This window comes from Phoca vitulina, unplaced genomic scaffold (genome assembly GCF_004348235.1).
Source record: "Phoca vitulina isolate PV1807 unplaced genomic scaffold, GSC_HSeal_1.0 scaffold8, whole genome shotgun sequence".
NCBI classification, from domain to species: Eukaryota; Metazoa; Chordata; class Mammalia; order Carnivora; family Phocidae; genus Phoca; species Phoca vitulina.
The window spans coordinates 53,579,318-53,595,266 of NW_022589711.1; the positions used below are offsets into that span (position 1 = coordinate 53,579,318).

General features: G+C 43.0%; 1 protein-coding gene across 8 annotated transcripts in view; it reads right to left on the reverse strand.

The window, feature by feature from the left end:
- Positions 1–10,503, reverse strand: part of IL1RAP (interleukin 1 receptor accessory protein) — a 134,596-nt gene extending 124,093 nt beyond the window's left edge. For 7 of the 8 annotated variants that reach the window (XR_004299815.1, XR_004299811.1, XR_004299810.1 and 4 more), the window contains exons 1-2: positions 10,284–10,470; positions 6,279–6,491 (exon numbers count right to left, since the gene is read on the reverse strand). Coding sequence is in view for 2 of the 8 variants with exons in the window: in XM_032406915.1 (XP_032262806.1) it covers positions 6,279–6,328 (50 nt within the window). In the remaining 6 variants the exon portion in view is untranslated. Of the gene's footprint in view, positions 1–6,278; positions 6,492–10,283 lie in introns of all 8 variants that reach the window. The other variant, XR_004299814.1, reaches the window with a different exon arrangement.
- Positions 10,504–15,949: the final 5,446 nt, after the last annotated feature.

The following is a 15,949-nucleotide window of genomic DNA, read 5'->3' on the forward strand; positions in this document are numbered from 1 at the left end:
TGATTTTTTTAAAGAAGTTAATAAAATAAGCACAACTGAAAAACTGCCTGAGTATGTAAGTGTAAGCATGTTTGGGGAGGTTATTTTAGTTCAAAAAATAATAAAAATAGCTCAAATGGACTGAGGACTAATTATGTTCCAGGCACTGTGCTAAACACTTTATGTACATACTTAATCCTGACAACGCTTCTGTTCTTGTGCCAACAACTCCAACGAGGACACAAGTTTAAAGATGTTAAGTAAATTTACCATATCCCAGAGGCAGTGAGTAGCATTACCCTACACCGATTGTCTCAATCTAAAACCCACATTTTGGGGCACCTGCGTGGCTCAGTCGTTAAGCGTCTGTCTTCGGCTCAGGTCATGATCCCAGCATCCTGGGATCGAGCCCCGCATCGGGCTCCCTGCTCGGCGGGAAGCCTGCTTCTCCCTCTCCCACTCCCCCTGCTTGTGTTCCCTCTCTCGCTCTCTCTCTCTCTGTGTCAAATAAATAAAATCTTAAAAAAAATAAATAAAATCCACATTTTTACCATTACATGCTAATGAAATGATATGACTTGAAAGAATAGGTCACGTATTCATTCGCTGATTCAAGACATTTATTGAACTATTCCTTCATATGAATCACCATGAAGTGGGACAAATAGAGATGAAAAAATATTCAGGGTCACTTACAATCAGAAGGCAAAATGGTATAGTGGTTACACTTGCCCCAAGTTCAAATACTGGCTCTACCACTAACTAACCTCTGTGACTTTGAGCCTCAGTTTTCTGTTCTACAAAGAGAAATAATAGAGGAAGATGCCTGGCATATATGAGACTACATATGCATATCTCAGTAAAGACTTCATGGAGGAGTTCTATTTCTTGAGGAGTTAGGCACCATTTAGATTTGTAGAGCCAGAAAGAAGAAACTGATCTTATATGGAATTAAATTTGCCTTTCATATGCTTACTCCTCAATACATCAGATTTCAGAAACTGGTATTAAAAATCTTGTAAGGAAATAGCTCTGGTCCAGTGTTTTGGGGGACTGATTACATAAAACACCTACACAAGAACTGTAAAATTTCCAGCTGAATTGAATTGAGCAACAATGCATACATTTTCATCCATTACTTAGTACATGTGGAAATAAGAATGATATCATTTGAGAAAAAGCAAAGGAATCTGGTTTTGCCTATTTTGTCTGTATGTGTGTGTGTTTGTTTTGAGACATTCTAATGAGAAAGTCTATGAATGACACATCAATGAAACTGAACTGTCTTTCTCCTCCGTTCATAGGACCCTATATAAGATCAAAGCAGTTTAACTCCTCCTCATCTTATACATAAATTCTTCCATTTTGCTTCACTCTTTGTTTGAGGCTCCAAAAACATCAAACCTGGTCATCACCCTACTTCAATCCTTTCCGTGACCTCCTGCTGCATTTTGCACAAAATCCCAGCTCCTTCCCACAGTCTACAAGAAAGCCTGATGTGGCCCCGGCTTATCTTAGGACATTATTCCCAGTCCTTCTACCCCTCTCACCTGGCCCCTGCCTCCTTGACCACGATCTCAGACCAGCCTGGCTCCTTCACAGGCTCTTCCCTTAATTCAAATGTCACCTTCTCAAGGCAATATGCATATATATGTGTATTAGTGTATACATGTGTGTATATGTATGTGTATAAAACAAGTTTTTTTTTATTTCAATATTACATATGTAATTTATTTTCTTGTCCAGTTCCATCTCTTTCTTTCTACCCCTTGAGGACAAATAATTATACTAACACCTATCTATGCATTTATTTATTCATCATTTCCTCATGATTAAGCAGCTGCTATTCTCGAGGCCCTGTTCATGGGATATAGCAGGGAGCGGGGTCACTGGCCTTGTGGGTGTTACGTTCTAGTAGGGAGTGAACTAGACAATAAATAATGGACAGACTAAATATGTGGAAGCTGATAAAGATGGCAATCGCTATGGAAAAAGGAAAAAGAGCGGGTCAGTGAGATGAGCACTGGCATGGATGGAGATGGAAAGCAGGAAGGGGGGTAATTTCATATAAAGCAACCAAATAGCCTTCGCTGAGAAGATATTGGAGCAAAAGCTTCAAGGAGGTGAAGGAGTTAGCTTCGTGGTTATCTGAGAGACTGGGGCAGAGAGGAAACAGAATGCAAATCATACATGGTTTTACAAGGTATTTTAAAGACCGGCTTACACACTGAGCGAAATAATGTGTGATTTCTTGTGCTAGTCACTGTTCTGGGAACTTCATTTGTATTAATTGACTTAGTCATCACTAACAATCCAATGAGTTACATATTGTGTTTATTTCATTTCACATGAAGCAATTAAGTCACTTGCCCAGAATTATACAAATGAAGCCAGAATATGAACCTATGTCGCAAGACTCCAGATCCCTACAATATACTGCCTCTTGGTCTAGAAAATTCTGATCCAGTGATTCGAAGACTTCAGTGCAGAGGCCCTAACTACCTGCTTCCTTAACAAGCTGTCCAGGTGATTCAGATGTAGATGGTAAAGGCACCACAATTTCCCACCAGTCTAATTCCTCCTCCACATGAAAACTTTCCAGATATTTTAAGGTAAATATCACACTCATTTCCTGTCCTTACCATCCCCATTGTTTGTCAAACTGGGGAAAATTGCCTTAGACCAGTTGAAGCATCTACTCAGTACACACCCCCTCTCCATCTGGTTTCATGTGAATTTCATTATAGGGCTGAGGCTTTGGGGTAAACAACAATGCTGAATGAGGAAAGGAATGAATATTTATTGAGGGCGGGTGCCAGGTATTAAGTGCTAGGGACTTAAAACATTTTATCTGACTTTAACCTCGGTAATATATAAAAATATATAGATACAGCTGCAGATATAGATATAGATGTGTATCTATCGAGGAGATGGCTAGAGTATGCTAATTGCCATTTCCCAGATGAGGAAACTAAGTCTGCAAAGGCTAAGCAAGCAGTATCTAGAATTCAATGACTCTAAAGCCAGCCAACTTTTCACTACCCACTCTAACCATTCAATCCCCAACCCCCGCCATTGTTTCATTCTGTAATTGGAGACCGAAGTCTAATCTTCCAGAAAAATGCTATTTAGTGTGTATTTCCACTCTCCAGCATCCATCATTTCTGTAAGTTGAAAGAACTCCTATATTTATTCAATGAGAGCCAAGCCTCTTCCATGGGCACTAAATTAGCTCAAAAGAAGAAAGCAGAAAATATGCACTCATAATGCTAAAATTTAAATGAAAGCCAAATATTTTATCTCTTTATTTCTTTGTAGAAGATTATGGTGATTAATGGTGATACAGAGCTTGCTTTATATAAAAAGGCTCTCTTTTCATTTCCTAAACAATAAATGTCAGTGTGCATAACCCAGCCATCTATTTTCTCTTCCCACCCCCAAACCTGGATCCCGAGGGGGAAAAATGCTTTACAGGTCATGGGAATGTGGCAGAATCACATCCTGAAGGACACGGAAGGTGTCTTTGTGGATCTGACTCCCAGTGCAGCGCTTAGGTGTGAGTCTTCACTGAGGACAAGGAGGCTGCTGGGCATCTGGGATTTAGGGTGCCCCACACGCCATGGTGTGTGGGTACCTCTGTGGAAAGAAGAAGACACTTCTTCTCTTAGCTTTTCATGCTATCTCCCAAGTCATTACTCTACAGGCACAGACTCATAGAACACCATACCTTGGAGAGCACCTTGCCCAAATTTCTCATTTTAGAAATGAGAAAAAGGACTCTGAGAAGGAAAAGCAATTAACCAGTAATGGGGCTGTTGGACTGAATCATTAAAGGGGGAAAAAACACATAACTTGGGAGTTAGAAAGCTGGGGTCCAAGTCCCAGTTCCACTATGGGCTAGTTGTGTGGCCTTAGCAATATTTAGCCTCTCAGACTCAGGATATAAATGTTGTTAGCAACACGTGCCTTAATTACCTCCGATTATTGGGGGGAAAAATGTGTGTGCATGTGTATATAATAACAATCATTTTGAGTGCTTAAAGTTCTACATAAACTAAAACTGTTATAATTTGAAACTAAGTCTTGTACTTTCTATTCCAATATCAATTTGGGCATGCAATTGAATATCACTGCAGCTGTTAATCATAATAAAGGTTAAAATTCCCATGCACCAGGCCCTTAACAAATGTTATGGCATATGATTGACATCTATCAAAAGCTTGATGAAATGGGTTTGATTATACCCTTTTACAGATGATGAAAATAAAACAGAGGGCACCTGGGTGGCTCAGTCAGTTAAGCATCTGCCTTCGGCTCAGGTCATGATCTCAGGGTCCTGGGATCAAGCCCCATGTGTCAGGCTTCCTGCTCGGCGGGGAATCTGCTTCTCCCTCTCCCTGCTGCTGGTGCGCACTCTCTCTCTCTCTCAAATAAATAAATAAAATCTTTTTAAAAAGAAAAGAAAAGAAAGCAGAGACAGACCAAATAACTTGTGCAAAGTCACACGCACGGAAGCTGGTCTCGTGCTAAAGCTCACAAATGTTATATAGGCACAGTTACCATAGCATCTAACCATAACTAGCTTAAGGAACTGTGTTATCTATGAAAAGAACACTTTCAGATATCAGAGTGTATAAAATGACTGGTTCTCTTTTCCGTTGCCTTTAGCATTGATTGGGAAACAAGGAAGCCAGTGTAGTCCTAAGAACTTATGTGCCAGACAGGTAGAAACCACAGGCATCTCCTGGTTATAAGCTAGATATAAAAGGTCACCTGTCTGTATTCCAATTATATCAAATAATAGCTGGACGGATGCTCATTCTTCACCGCTTTTAGAAATCTTGAGATCGAAGTTCATTGCAGCTGCCCACCTCCCTGGAAATTTCCTATTTTCTTTCAGGTAATTAATTTATGACACTTGACACTGGCCTTGTCGTCAATATATGCAAGCAAGTCCTTCCTTCCCTGTGTTTGCTGCAAAACACCCTTTATTATTAGGATCAAAATGTCTTTTGTTCCATCATTGAGCCAGGGATGTCCAACCTTCTTAGAGTCTGTGACTCCTTAGCATTTTTCTGATTTTGTAACCATAACATTAAAGGAAATGAGAGTTACTTCCAAGCTGTAGATACGGCCTTTGAGATAATTAGTAATATAATAAAGTGTGAGAAAACGAGAAAGCCAACGCTGGGCCTACCTGACACAGTATGAAGCCATCATTCCCTTCACTCTGTACTTTTTACATACAAGGCACTGTGCTATGTTCTTCAGCTGCTTAGGTGCTGAGGACTTGGACAAGAACACAAAGGGACAAATTACTGGCCCAGAGTGAAAACAAACAAATAAGTTTTGAAAATCACAGTAGAGATAGGAAGAAGATGGTATAAGCATTTCAAGGGGTCCCACAGACTGGGAAGGATGAGGAAAGGATTCTAGCAACAGGCGTAGGAAGGTAGAGGAGGAAAGGACACGGCTGCTGAGGCGGTATGGTGTGAGGACACAGGGAGGGGACATTCCTGAATCTAGCTCTGCAAGTCCTCTGATTTGATGGCGTGGTTTCTAGCAAACACGGTACAGTAGACCAAATGCCTTTGAGCTCAGGCCAGTTCTAGTTCTTACTAATTGACTAAACTTGAGCAAGTCTGTAAGTCTCCCTGAGCCTCCGTTCTTTCATCTGTAAAAGGCAGACAATAATATATATCTGAGAGTTATTTTTATGGTTAAGTGAAATGACAGAAGTGCACACACCAATGAACGTTGATTTCCTTTGCCCTCCTCTGTTTGACCGGAAAATAGATCCCTTGACATAAAACATAAGGGTATTTTCTCATTATTCCCCTTTCCCTTTCTAGCCTCAACTTTTACAAACAGATAACGGAGACAGAATTTCAGAGTTGAAGGGAATCTTAAAGAAAAATAACAACGTATTGCAGCAGAAGAACCACCCATTTGAGGCCCAGAGCCTGCGACTTCTCAGTCACAGGCAAGATAATACCAGGCTCAGAATGGCAGGATGGGGATGGGTGGGTCATCAATCCTAGCCTAGGCCCTCAGTTCTAGTCCAGAGGCCACACAATCTCAGGTCTTTCTTACCTACGTAACCTCTCTGAGCCTCAGTTGCCTCAAAAATACACAGGATCACTGCAAGGATTGAATGAGGTGGTATTTATAAAACACTCAGTACAATCCACAATGGAATTCAGTAGGGAATAGCTATTAAACTTTGATTTTCACAATTTAACAGACTAATAAATTGAAAGAACTAATGGCAGAAGAAAGAATTCATGTTTATTAAATACCTCCTGTGAATAAGGTGCTGGGGTAGGGACTCCAGCTTCTGGGCAGGCATCAGCGTTCCTGGCAGAAGAGACGGCTGTTCACCGCAGTACACTGACTTGCCACAGGTCCCTGTGGGACTCTACAGCTCCACACTGCCCCAGGTGCCAGATCAAGTCGGGTTACCGGGAGGTTTCCCCATCAGTGCCACAACCCCCTCGGTGCATTCTCACTTTCTAAAAAAGAACACAAAAACAAAAACCCAAACCTGAGCCAACGAGTAGCTAACCTGAATTAATCTCCCAAAATATCAGATGCCAAATGTTCTGTAACTTTCCCATTCTTTGGGGTTTTTATTTCTCCCACAGAACAACTTCCAAAATGTGCAAAGAGCACAGTAGGTGGCTCTCTTTAATATTTCACGGGCAAGGCGACAGTGACTCACCAGATCCTACATCTGTGTCACCAGCAGAAGCCCTGACAAAGTTGAGCAACAAATGAAACTGTGTGTGCTGGAGATAACCTTTATTTTTTTTCTCTTCTGCTTTCTCCTCTGATTTCCTCCAGCCACATTCTGCTTTTCTAACAGTGCCAGGTAAGATGACGCTAACTGGGTACCTTTTGGCAAAAGCAAACATATGCTTCCAAATGCCAAAAGCAAGGAGCAAAATGTTTCTCCCAGAACTGCATTTGCAAGCCTGTCTGCTTGCTGCAAAGCAGAGAAACCTGATGGCCTGTGGGGAGTCTCAACGGATAAATGGCCCCATTGCCTGGGCCAGAAACAGATCTGTTCATTTTCCTACATAAGCCTGCAGCCATCGGTTTCCACAGGGAGGACTGGGGCTCCAGACCAGGGATCAGCACTGCCAGCAAGCAGCGAGTGGTCTTTTCTGCAAATGCGGCCTCGCCTACTGCTCTCCATTCCATCCTCTACCCACAGCATTAGTGAGAGAAGTGAAGAACGCTATGGTCACTCATGACATTTGTTGCTCAATCTTCTTACTACCCTATGAATTAGCACAAGGATGACAGAGGGAAGAAACCTCTCAGAACGGGAAGAAATACATAATACAATTCTGAACTTTATGTCTTCACAGTCCCCCTCCTCTTAGGAATGGAAGGTGCATCAAACGCAGGAGAGTAGGAAGGTTGCCTTTAGAGAGCAGCGCTTTCGAACCTCCTCTGCTGAGAGCTGGCCCTGCTCACCTCTACAGAGCATGCTTACGGATTGTTCCCTCAGCAAGGAAATTTCCTCTTTGGGACAGAAAGCATACCCTGCAATCACCAGCCCAATAAGGTCAACTTAACTGAGGTAAGTTGTTAAAGAACTCACTGGAGAGGTGACGGGGTGTGACGGGGAAAAGCCCTTAACTAGAAATCCCAATGTGTGAACTGTACTCCTAGGGATGAAACGTAATAACCGTGTGACTCTTAGCAACCTCCCCTTTCTCTGAGTCTCACTCAGTCTCTTCCTCTATAAAATTGAGACCAGCTAAGAAGAGATATCATTTAATGAGCAACTATTCACTACATATACTTTATATTATTCCACTTAATTTTATCGTCACATGAATCCTTGGGGTTTTTCTTTTCCATTTTAGAATTGGATAAAACAAAAGCTCTAAATGGTGAAATACATCGCTCAGTATGACCTAGCTGCAGAGGAATTAGGGCTGAAATTTGAATTTGATCACAAAACCTAAGCTCCTTCCACCATTAATATGCCTGCCATGTCCTTCTCTCAGGGCTATTTCAAGTAGCAAGAAAGATAATATATATGGAATACGCTTTGGAAATTTTAAAGTTCTCTACATATGTATGTATGAATTTTGTAACAAATAATCCGGATAAGGAGGAAAGGTATAACTGGGTATCCTTTCTTTAAAGAACTGGAACCAAAAAAAAAAAAATTACCTTCCAATCTCCCTTCCATCCCCTTGTTCTGACCTTGTTTTTAACATTTTCCTTTTGCCCACAAGTCCCCTATTTCTCAGGCACGCGTTCAGATGTATCCTGGCCAGCTCATCACAATGCATGCACACGGAACAGGCTGATGGAAGCAAGTGATCCCATCCCCTGCAAACGCTTGGTGCAAGAGGTACCTTCAGAGGCACCACCAAGTTCTCCCCTGCCCTCAAGATGTATCACACCCCCTCCTATGCACTCATCAATACCCCATGCAAATGGGAGGGACTGGGAAGCAGGCAGCCAACTATAAATGCTAAACACTCAATTCGGGGACTTACGGCATAGCCAGGAGACAGTAGTAAATAACTGCATGAAGTCAATCAGAATAAAATCAATTTTCATGAGCCTGGTGGGGATATATGAGGGGAGCTATTTCATTTTAAAAATAACAATAATTAAGGAAGACTAAACTAGGGATGTGTAGTATTTATGTTTAAATAAGGTAAGTCTGTCCAGAGGGACTTAATTTAGCAACATCACAGCATAATCCCAAAGAAGTACATGAGAACCGTGTTGCTGTTTTCCTCTACTAAAGAAAACATAAAGTTGCTTGTCTGACCTAAGACAGCAGGAATACAAGGCTTAGCACAGTCTGTAACATTGAAGGAACTTGAACTTCTCTTGTCTTGTTACTTTTCATCAAATTCAAGACCCTCTTTGCCAATAAAGGATGCCTCAGACCAGAGCTTCATAGACCTGAGGGGCTTGGCCTAAAACCGAGGGGGCTTGGCATCACTGAGAAACATTAATTTTATATTCCAACTCAAGCATCCATGATCAAAGTCACATAGAGACAGCACACAGAAAACACTTTCTATAAAAGCTGTTCAAACTCCAAATAAGAAAACGCCGCAGCATTCCAGATTTAAAAAAAAAAAAAAAAAAAGTCACTTTAAGGTAGTATGAAATCACCTTTCTGAAAATCCACCGTCTCCAGGGTTAGTGTATAACAATATTTACAATAGTGGCCATCAATCTCAAATTAACCAGATGCCAGGCCAGCCACTGCGCTAAACATACTATTTGAATTATCCCATTTCATCCTCCCAACTACCCTCAGGGCTCATTGTGATCTTCATAATCTCCATGTTGCGGCCGGGGGTGGGGGGAAACTGAGTATCAGAAAGATTGGATAACTTGCCCGACCAAGTTCACACAGCTAATACTCGGCAGAGCTAGAATCAAAACCAGGTAAATCCTCCTCCTCGGCTGGTAGCTAACCCAAGATCGGTGGAACACAGCAGCAAAAGCTCTTCCAGAGGCGCGGTGGATCTCAATTTCACCACCGGAGGTGGAGGGAAGACAGGCTGGGGACTGGTTCTTAAATGAAACGGCATAAGTTTGCTTTTATGTTTGTGATGTTTCTCTTCAACTCAGCTTCCTTGTTCCCTCCCAGCACTCAGAACTGGCCGGGGCCATGGCTCCGTGAAGCCAGCTATTCCTAACCGTGGGGCATCCTATCCCCTACAGGACCACCAGCTTCCTCCCGGAGCTAGAAGACAGCTGTGAGTACCAACCCAAGTCATCGGCACCCCAGCGTCCCTCCCCTGGCCACCGCCTCCCCAGGAGCCTGCCAGACACCCTCGGCAGGGGCATCTTTCTGAGAAAGCGGGTCAGGGGAGGACGGAGCGAAGCTGTAAGCAGCCTTTCCCCAGGCTGTCACAGCTCCTGGCTGGGAGCGGCATGAGACACGCTGGGACACACTGCCCTCTTCTTTCCTCCCCGCTCACAGCAGCGCCCTGGAGAAACCCAGGCGGGGGTACACCAACGTAGATCCCTCAAAGGGCTGGAAGTGGGGTGCAGCAACGCGCAGCCGTCCCCAAACTGCGGTACCTAAATCTCCACAAAGCAAAGATGGGGCTCTGTACAGTTGGGTTCGAGTCCCGACCACAGCACTAACTAGCTGTGTGATCTATCCCAGTCGCTGCCTCGCTCTGTGCCTCAGTTTGTCCTTCTGGAAAATAAGAGGGTTGAAGGAGACGATTTTCAGGAGTCCTTCCACCCTGAGATTCTGTGGGTAGGTGATTCCTCCGAGCCCTCAACGACAGCGAGAGACTCACCTTTTTGGGGAAGCAGAGTGGGTGCAGCGAACCAGTGGGGATGGGTGCAGGGTCGCCCGGCACTACTTCTTTCGGTGAGTCTGGCCAAAGCGGAGCCCGGGGACCCTGATCCGGCCAGTCTTCCCCCAATGAACCTCTTACTTTCCGCCGCACTTTCTTTTTCCCCCTTTGGGGCTCCTCCCCCGGCGCGGCGCGATTGGCCGCCGCCGCGCTGCTCGGGCTCCACCCGCCGCCCTGGCTCGCCAGCCCCCGGCGCTCCGAGCTTCGCGGAGCCGCGGCCGCGGGGCGGCACCGAGGGCAGCCCCGCCCGCGGCGAGGAGGAGCCGCGCTGGGCCGGCCTCCGGACCGACGCGAGGCTGCGCCTGGCCCCGTCTGCTCTCCGCCACCGCCAGGGCTGGCTTGAGCGCACCCGCAGAGGAGAGGGTGGGTCCCGGTGATTGGCCCGCTGCCCGGCGCGCTGGGAAGAAACGCCCCCACTATACACAGAGATGCACACATGCGTTCATTGCAAGATCCTGGTCTTAGAGGCGAGATCGATGCCACCCTGCCTTTTCTCCCCGGCTCTGTGTACTTAGCTGTTCTGCTGCACCAAAGCCCTCAATCAATTCAGACTACAGGATGTGCGCGCGCCCACCGTGTGCCAAGCACAGAGTGCGACGGGAAGAAACAGACTTAATTTCGGTGTTCCGGAGCTCTTGCTCCCACAATTGACAGTCGTGGGACAAACAAATGGTCATGACAGCAGGACTGAATCTGTATTTTCCACGGGTAGATACCCAGTGCCTAGCACAGTGCGTGGCACAAAGTAGGCCCCCAATACATGTGTATTCGAATGAATGAATAAATGTATGAACGAATGAAATAATCGTTATAGAAGGAAATAAGCTCAAAAATATTACTTGCCTTTCATTCATCCCCATTTCTCCAGATTTCTGCCAGAGACCTCAAGTGCTCTCTCCCATTCTAGATGGTAGTCTGTATAATCATCCTAACAGGGTTTATAATGACTTTCATTGTTCTTTGTTCACGAACCTTCTGTTGGTAGTCCCTCGTGATTTCTTCCTGACTGTAGTCATCTGTCCCCATTTTTGACACCTCCTAACAAAGGCCATCTACAAAGGCCATTGTCTCTTCACACATGGCTTGCCCACTACCACCTCCTTGACTTTTTTTCTTCCACGTTTAGAGTTACGCAATTGAATCTTATTAATTTATCCAAGAAATGGAGATCCAGAGAAAGCAATTAAGGCAAAAGAGAAAAAAAGACATGAACGGAGAAAAGGGGCTGAATGGACTATCAGGTGGAACTAGCAGGTGGCAGTCTCTACAAAGATGGCCAGCAATGCAAAATTCAGACAGTGCCCCTGCCTTCAAGGAGCTTAACTGCCCACCCGCAAAATAACAGGATAATCAAAGCTGTAGAAATGTTCATGTTCTTGCGCTTACTAATATCACTTATGAAAGTTAATCCCGAGAAATGATTATTTGTCTCTGGCTACCTGACTCATAGTCCGTGCTCACAACATTGTTACTGAACCCAAAAGCAAATAATTCAAAAGAATTTTTAAAATTACCTGTACAAAGCAAAAATAAAACCGTTCTTTGATTTATTATTCATTCATTGAACATATTCAGGGCATGGACTTTTGTTCTTATATAATACATTTATCAAGCACTTACGTAGGTGCTTACAATGTAGTAGGCACGTTGCATATATCGGCTCATTTAATTCTCATGACCAATAGGGTACTATTATTATCTGCAACTTATCAGTGAGATAGAGAGAAGTTGTATCTTGCCCATGGCTACAAGCATACAAGTGGAGAATGCAAGATGAGAACTGAGGCAGTGAGTCTTCCTGCTATTAGCTGCTCCACTATACAGTTTCATGTGCTTCCTAGAAGTCAAGACTGGGCGTCCGGCACATGCTGGTGATTCAAAATTAAACCACATATAGTCCTGGACTTTGAAGGACTACTCATAGCTTAATGAGGCTGACAGACATATAGAAAAATAATCATTGTATTATATATTGTAATTTGAAGATAACATAAATGGTTGGGAATGGAAAATGAGGAAATAACTAATGCTGTATATTCACACAATAAAATATCTGCTGTCAAATTAACATATTATGAAAATATGTCCACAAAAGAAAAAGGCTTACAATATAATAACTTTGTGTAAAAGTTATGGAAACATACCTCCAGTAATTGAAAGAAATGTGGAAAAGTGTTAATGTGTTGGGATTATGAGAGTATAAGCATAATTTTTAAATTTGCTTTAATGTCAAAATGTCATTGTAACAATTAAGAAAAAATGTTTTAGAACTCATGTACTAGGCATTTAATGAACAATTGTCCCCTAAATGAATGAATGACTGAGGCTACAAACTCATGAGTGTCAGCACTTAACAGTGTTGGGTGTGTAGAAGATGCTCGATAAAATATTCTAAAGTTGATTGAAGTATTTGGAAATGCATTACTCTCTCCTTCCCTGTTACTATCCCCCACCTCTTTTTTCAGATTATCTTTACTCATATGCCTCAGAATATTGCTAGTCCCTTGAAACCAATCCAATCAGAGTCTTGGCCCTAACCCTTTAGAGTCTAGGTATCAAATGACCTCCTCTCAGCCAAATTCAATGGTTAATTCTCAGTCTTCATCTTACTTGACCTATCAGCAGCATTAGATACAGTTGATCAGTTTCTCCTTCAAACTCCTTCTTACCTCACTTCTCATTTTCCATTGATTCATCAGCTGCTCCTTTCCAGACTCTTTTGTTGGATCCTTCACCTCCTCATCATCTCTGAAGTTTAGAATGGCTCAGAACTTATCCTTGATGTGCTCTGTTCCCTCCCTGGGAGATCACATCCAGACACATAGCATTCTCAAACATTTGTGTGACAATGACCAGTGACTTTAATCTACAGTCTGAAACCCAGACTCCATTTACCCTGTTGCTTCCTTTATATATCTTCTCAGACGTTTCGTATATATTTCAAAATTTACATACTCAAAAAAAAAAAAACTATTTCCACCCCTCACCAAACCACCCCCTCTCCCAGTTTTCCCAGTTTTGTAAACAACACCATCTCTTACCCAGGTGCTCAGGCCAAAAGGTTGGATTCGCCATTGATCCTTGGCTTTTTGTCATAGCTCATCTGCAAAAAAGGAGCAAATTTTCTGTTTCCTCTACATTCAAAACACATCTCAAATCTGACCACTACTTCTCTTCTCCACCACAACCACCATAGCCCACAGCACTGTCCTCTCTCTCCATTCATTGGCCCTCTGCTTTAAATTCTTGCCTCCAGGGTCTTTTCTCACCCTTCCAAGTGACTTACCAATGGAAATCAGAATAAATACAGGCTAGGCGTTGAGGGCAAGGACCTTGGAGCCAGACCACCTGGGTTCAAGGTCAAATTCTGCAACTTATTAATGTAACTGGTCAAGTTACTTAACTTCTTTGTGTCTCGCTTTCATCAACTGTAAAATTAATTAATAATATAATGTCTACATCAGAGAGTTGTTGTAAAATTAAATGAGTTCATTGGAAAAGAGACTGGCACATCTGAAGTACTATATAAATATTAGTTATTATTTTTACTATTAATAAAATGTCATCCTCTGCTCTCAAATATTCAATGAATTCTCATCATGATTAGAGAAATTTCCAGAGTGCTTACAGTAGCCTACAAGACCCTACATGATTCGGCACTGAATTACTTCTCCAGATCTCTTACTGTGTGCTCCTCACTGCTGTCCGCCCATGCTAACATGTTCCCATGCCGGACCCTTTGCATTTGTTATTCCCTCTACCTGGAATTCTCTTCCCCCTGGCTTGCTCCCTTCATTCATGTCCCTGCTCAATTGTCACCTTCTGAAACCCTTTCCTGACAACGATATCAAATACTACTTCTTTTATACTTTATCTTAATTTTTTTATTTTTAATTTGCCTTTTGAATGTTGCCTTCACTGCAATGTAAGCTTCAGGAGGGAGATATGATGTTTCCCTAGCAAATAGACAGTAGTCTGGACATAGTATTCATTTAATAAACATTTGCTGAACTATGAATCCAGTCCGAAACTCTCATGATTCAATTGGGACCCAAAGATATTAAGTGACCAATTCCTTTCCCCCCTCCTTTGATTTACATTTTTTGCAAGGCCAGAATAATTGGAAGAGAAGAAATAAAACAATAAATAGCTTTTCTTGGCTGGGAGCAGAGGAAAGAAAGTACAGTACAGAGACATTTTACTTTAAGTTTTTGGATGGAAGGTGAAGAGCAGGACTGAGCCAAAAGGGAAATTGCGAACAAGGAAACAAGTAATGATGTCACCTTCCCTGTCCTTTTATGTTCCCCCTTTTTATATTTCTTAGCCCTTTTTCCCTTCCATCCCCTCACCCCACCCCAAGCCCAATAGCTGTTCTCTCTATGTCCCCTTGCAGGACTCAACTATGCCTTTTCCCATTGCCCCTGCAATGCCCTGTTTTCCAAGTCAGTTCTCCTTCTTGCTCCTCAGAATTTCTGTCCCTGATAAAAGCCCTTCTACCCTCAGTTTGGTTGGTCTAGGTGTAGGTAAACAAGCAGGTTGAACATAGTTGTGTTAAGATGGAGACTACTAAGAGCTCAGCCCTATCTCACCAGTGGTATGTGCTCAGGTGCCCAAATGCTATTGAAAGTCAAGTGGTTTGGAAGAGAAAATTTGGCTGTGCAGTGGGAGACTTTCTTCATGCCTATCCCTCGCCCTAATGGCTATGTGACATGCAACCCTAGAAGAAGAGAGGTGAAAGGGGGAATTCCTGGATCTCTTCCAGAACTCTCTTTGCATAGGGATGAAGGTGAGCGCCAGGAATAGGTGACTCCGCATGGAGGTGTCAAAGTTCAACACAGCTGGACATTAGTTAAATCCAAAGAAAATGGATTTTATTCTGTGACTACTGACAGCTTGAAATACAGAAATGCTTCAAATGTAGGTGTTAAAACAACAACAACAACAACAAAAAACCCTAACCTTCATTCTGATTTGTGCAGAGGAAATTTAGGTGTTTCAAAAGAGAATGAGGGAGTGGGGAGGAGAGGGGCTCAGGAGAGTCAGAGAAAAAAAATTACAAGAGATTGGTCAATGTAAATACGATTAGGCCAGCTGTATCTGCTGGTTGGAAGTTATTGAAGTTAAGATCCTATCCTCCCACAGAGACTGGCCTTCCTGATGATTACATTTCAAAGGAGTAGCTCTCAGGTCCTTGAGAAAGATCCTTCAGTGTTGAGATACATATTCACAATCCTGAGCCCTTTTTAGTAAATGCTCTAAGAAAACGAGGTCAGAGGTCTATCATCAGATGTTGGCTAGAACAAACAGTAAATTTTCCTGGCAGCCTTGAGCTTTCTCAGGCAGGCATTTTAATGGGAGGCTGGGGTCATCACAGGGGCACAGCCTTATGCTACTAAAAGCTACAGTAGAGTTTGGTCTAGTCTCTTAGCACAGTGGTTTGGATGGAGTTGTTATGTGCGAAGAATTCTGTAGTGCTCAGAGACCACTAGATTCTCCCACTAGATACCCGTCGTCGGAGAATCAGAAACCCCATTTTCCCAGTTGCTTCTCCTTTAAAACTGGCTTCGCCTCCCTTGGAATGCTTGTGTTCATGGTCAGGCCCTTCC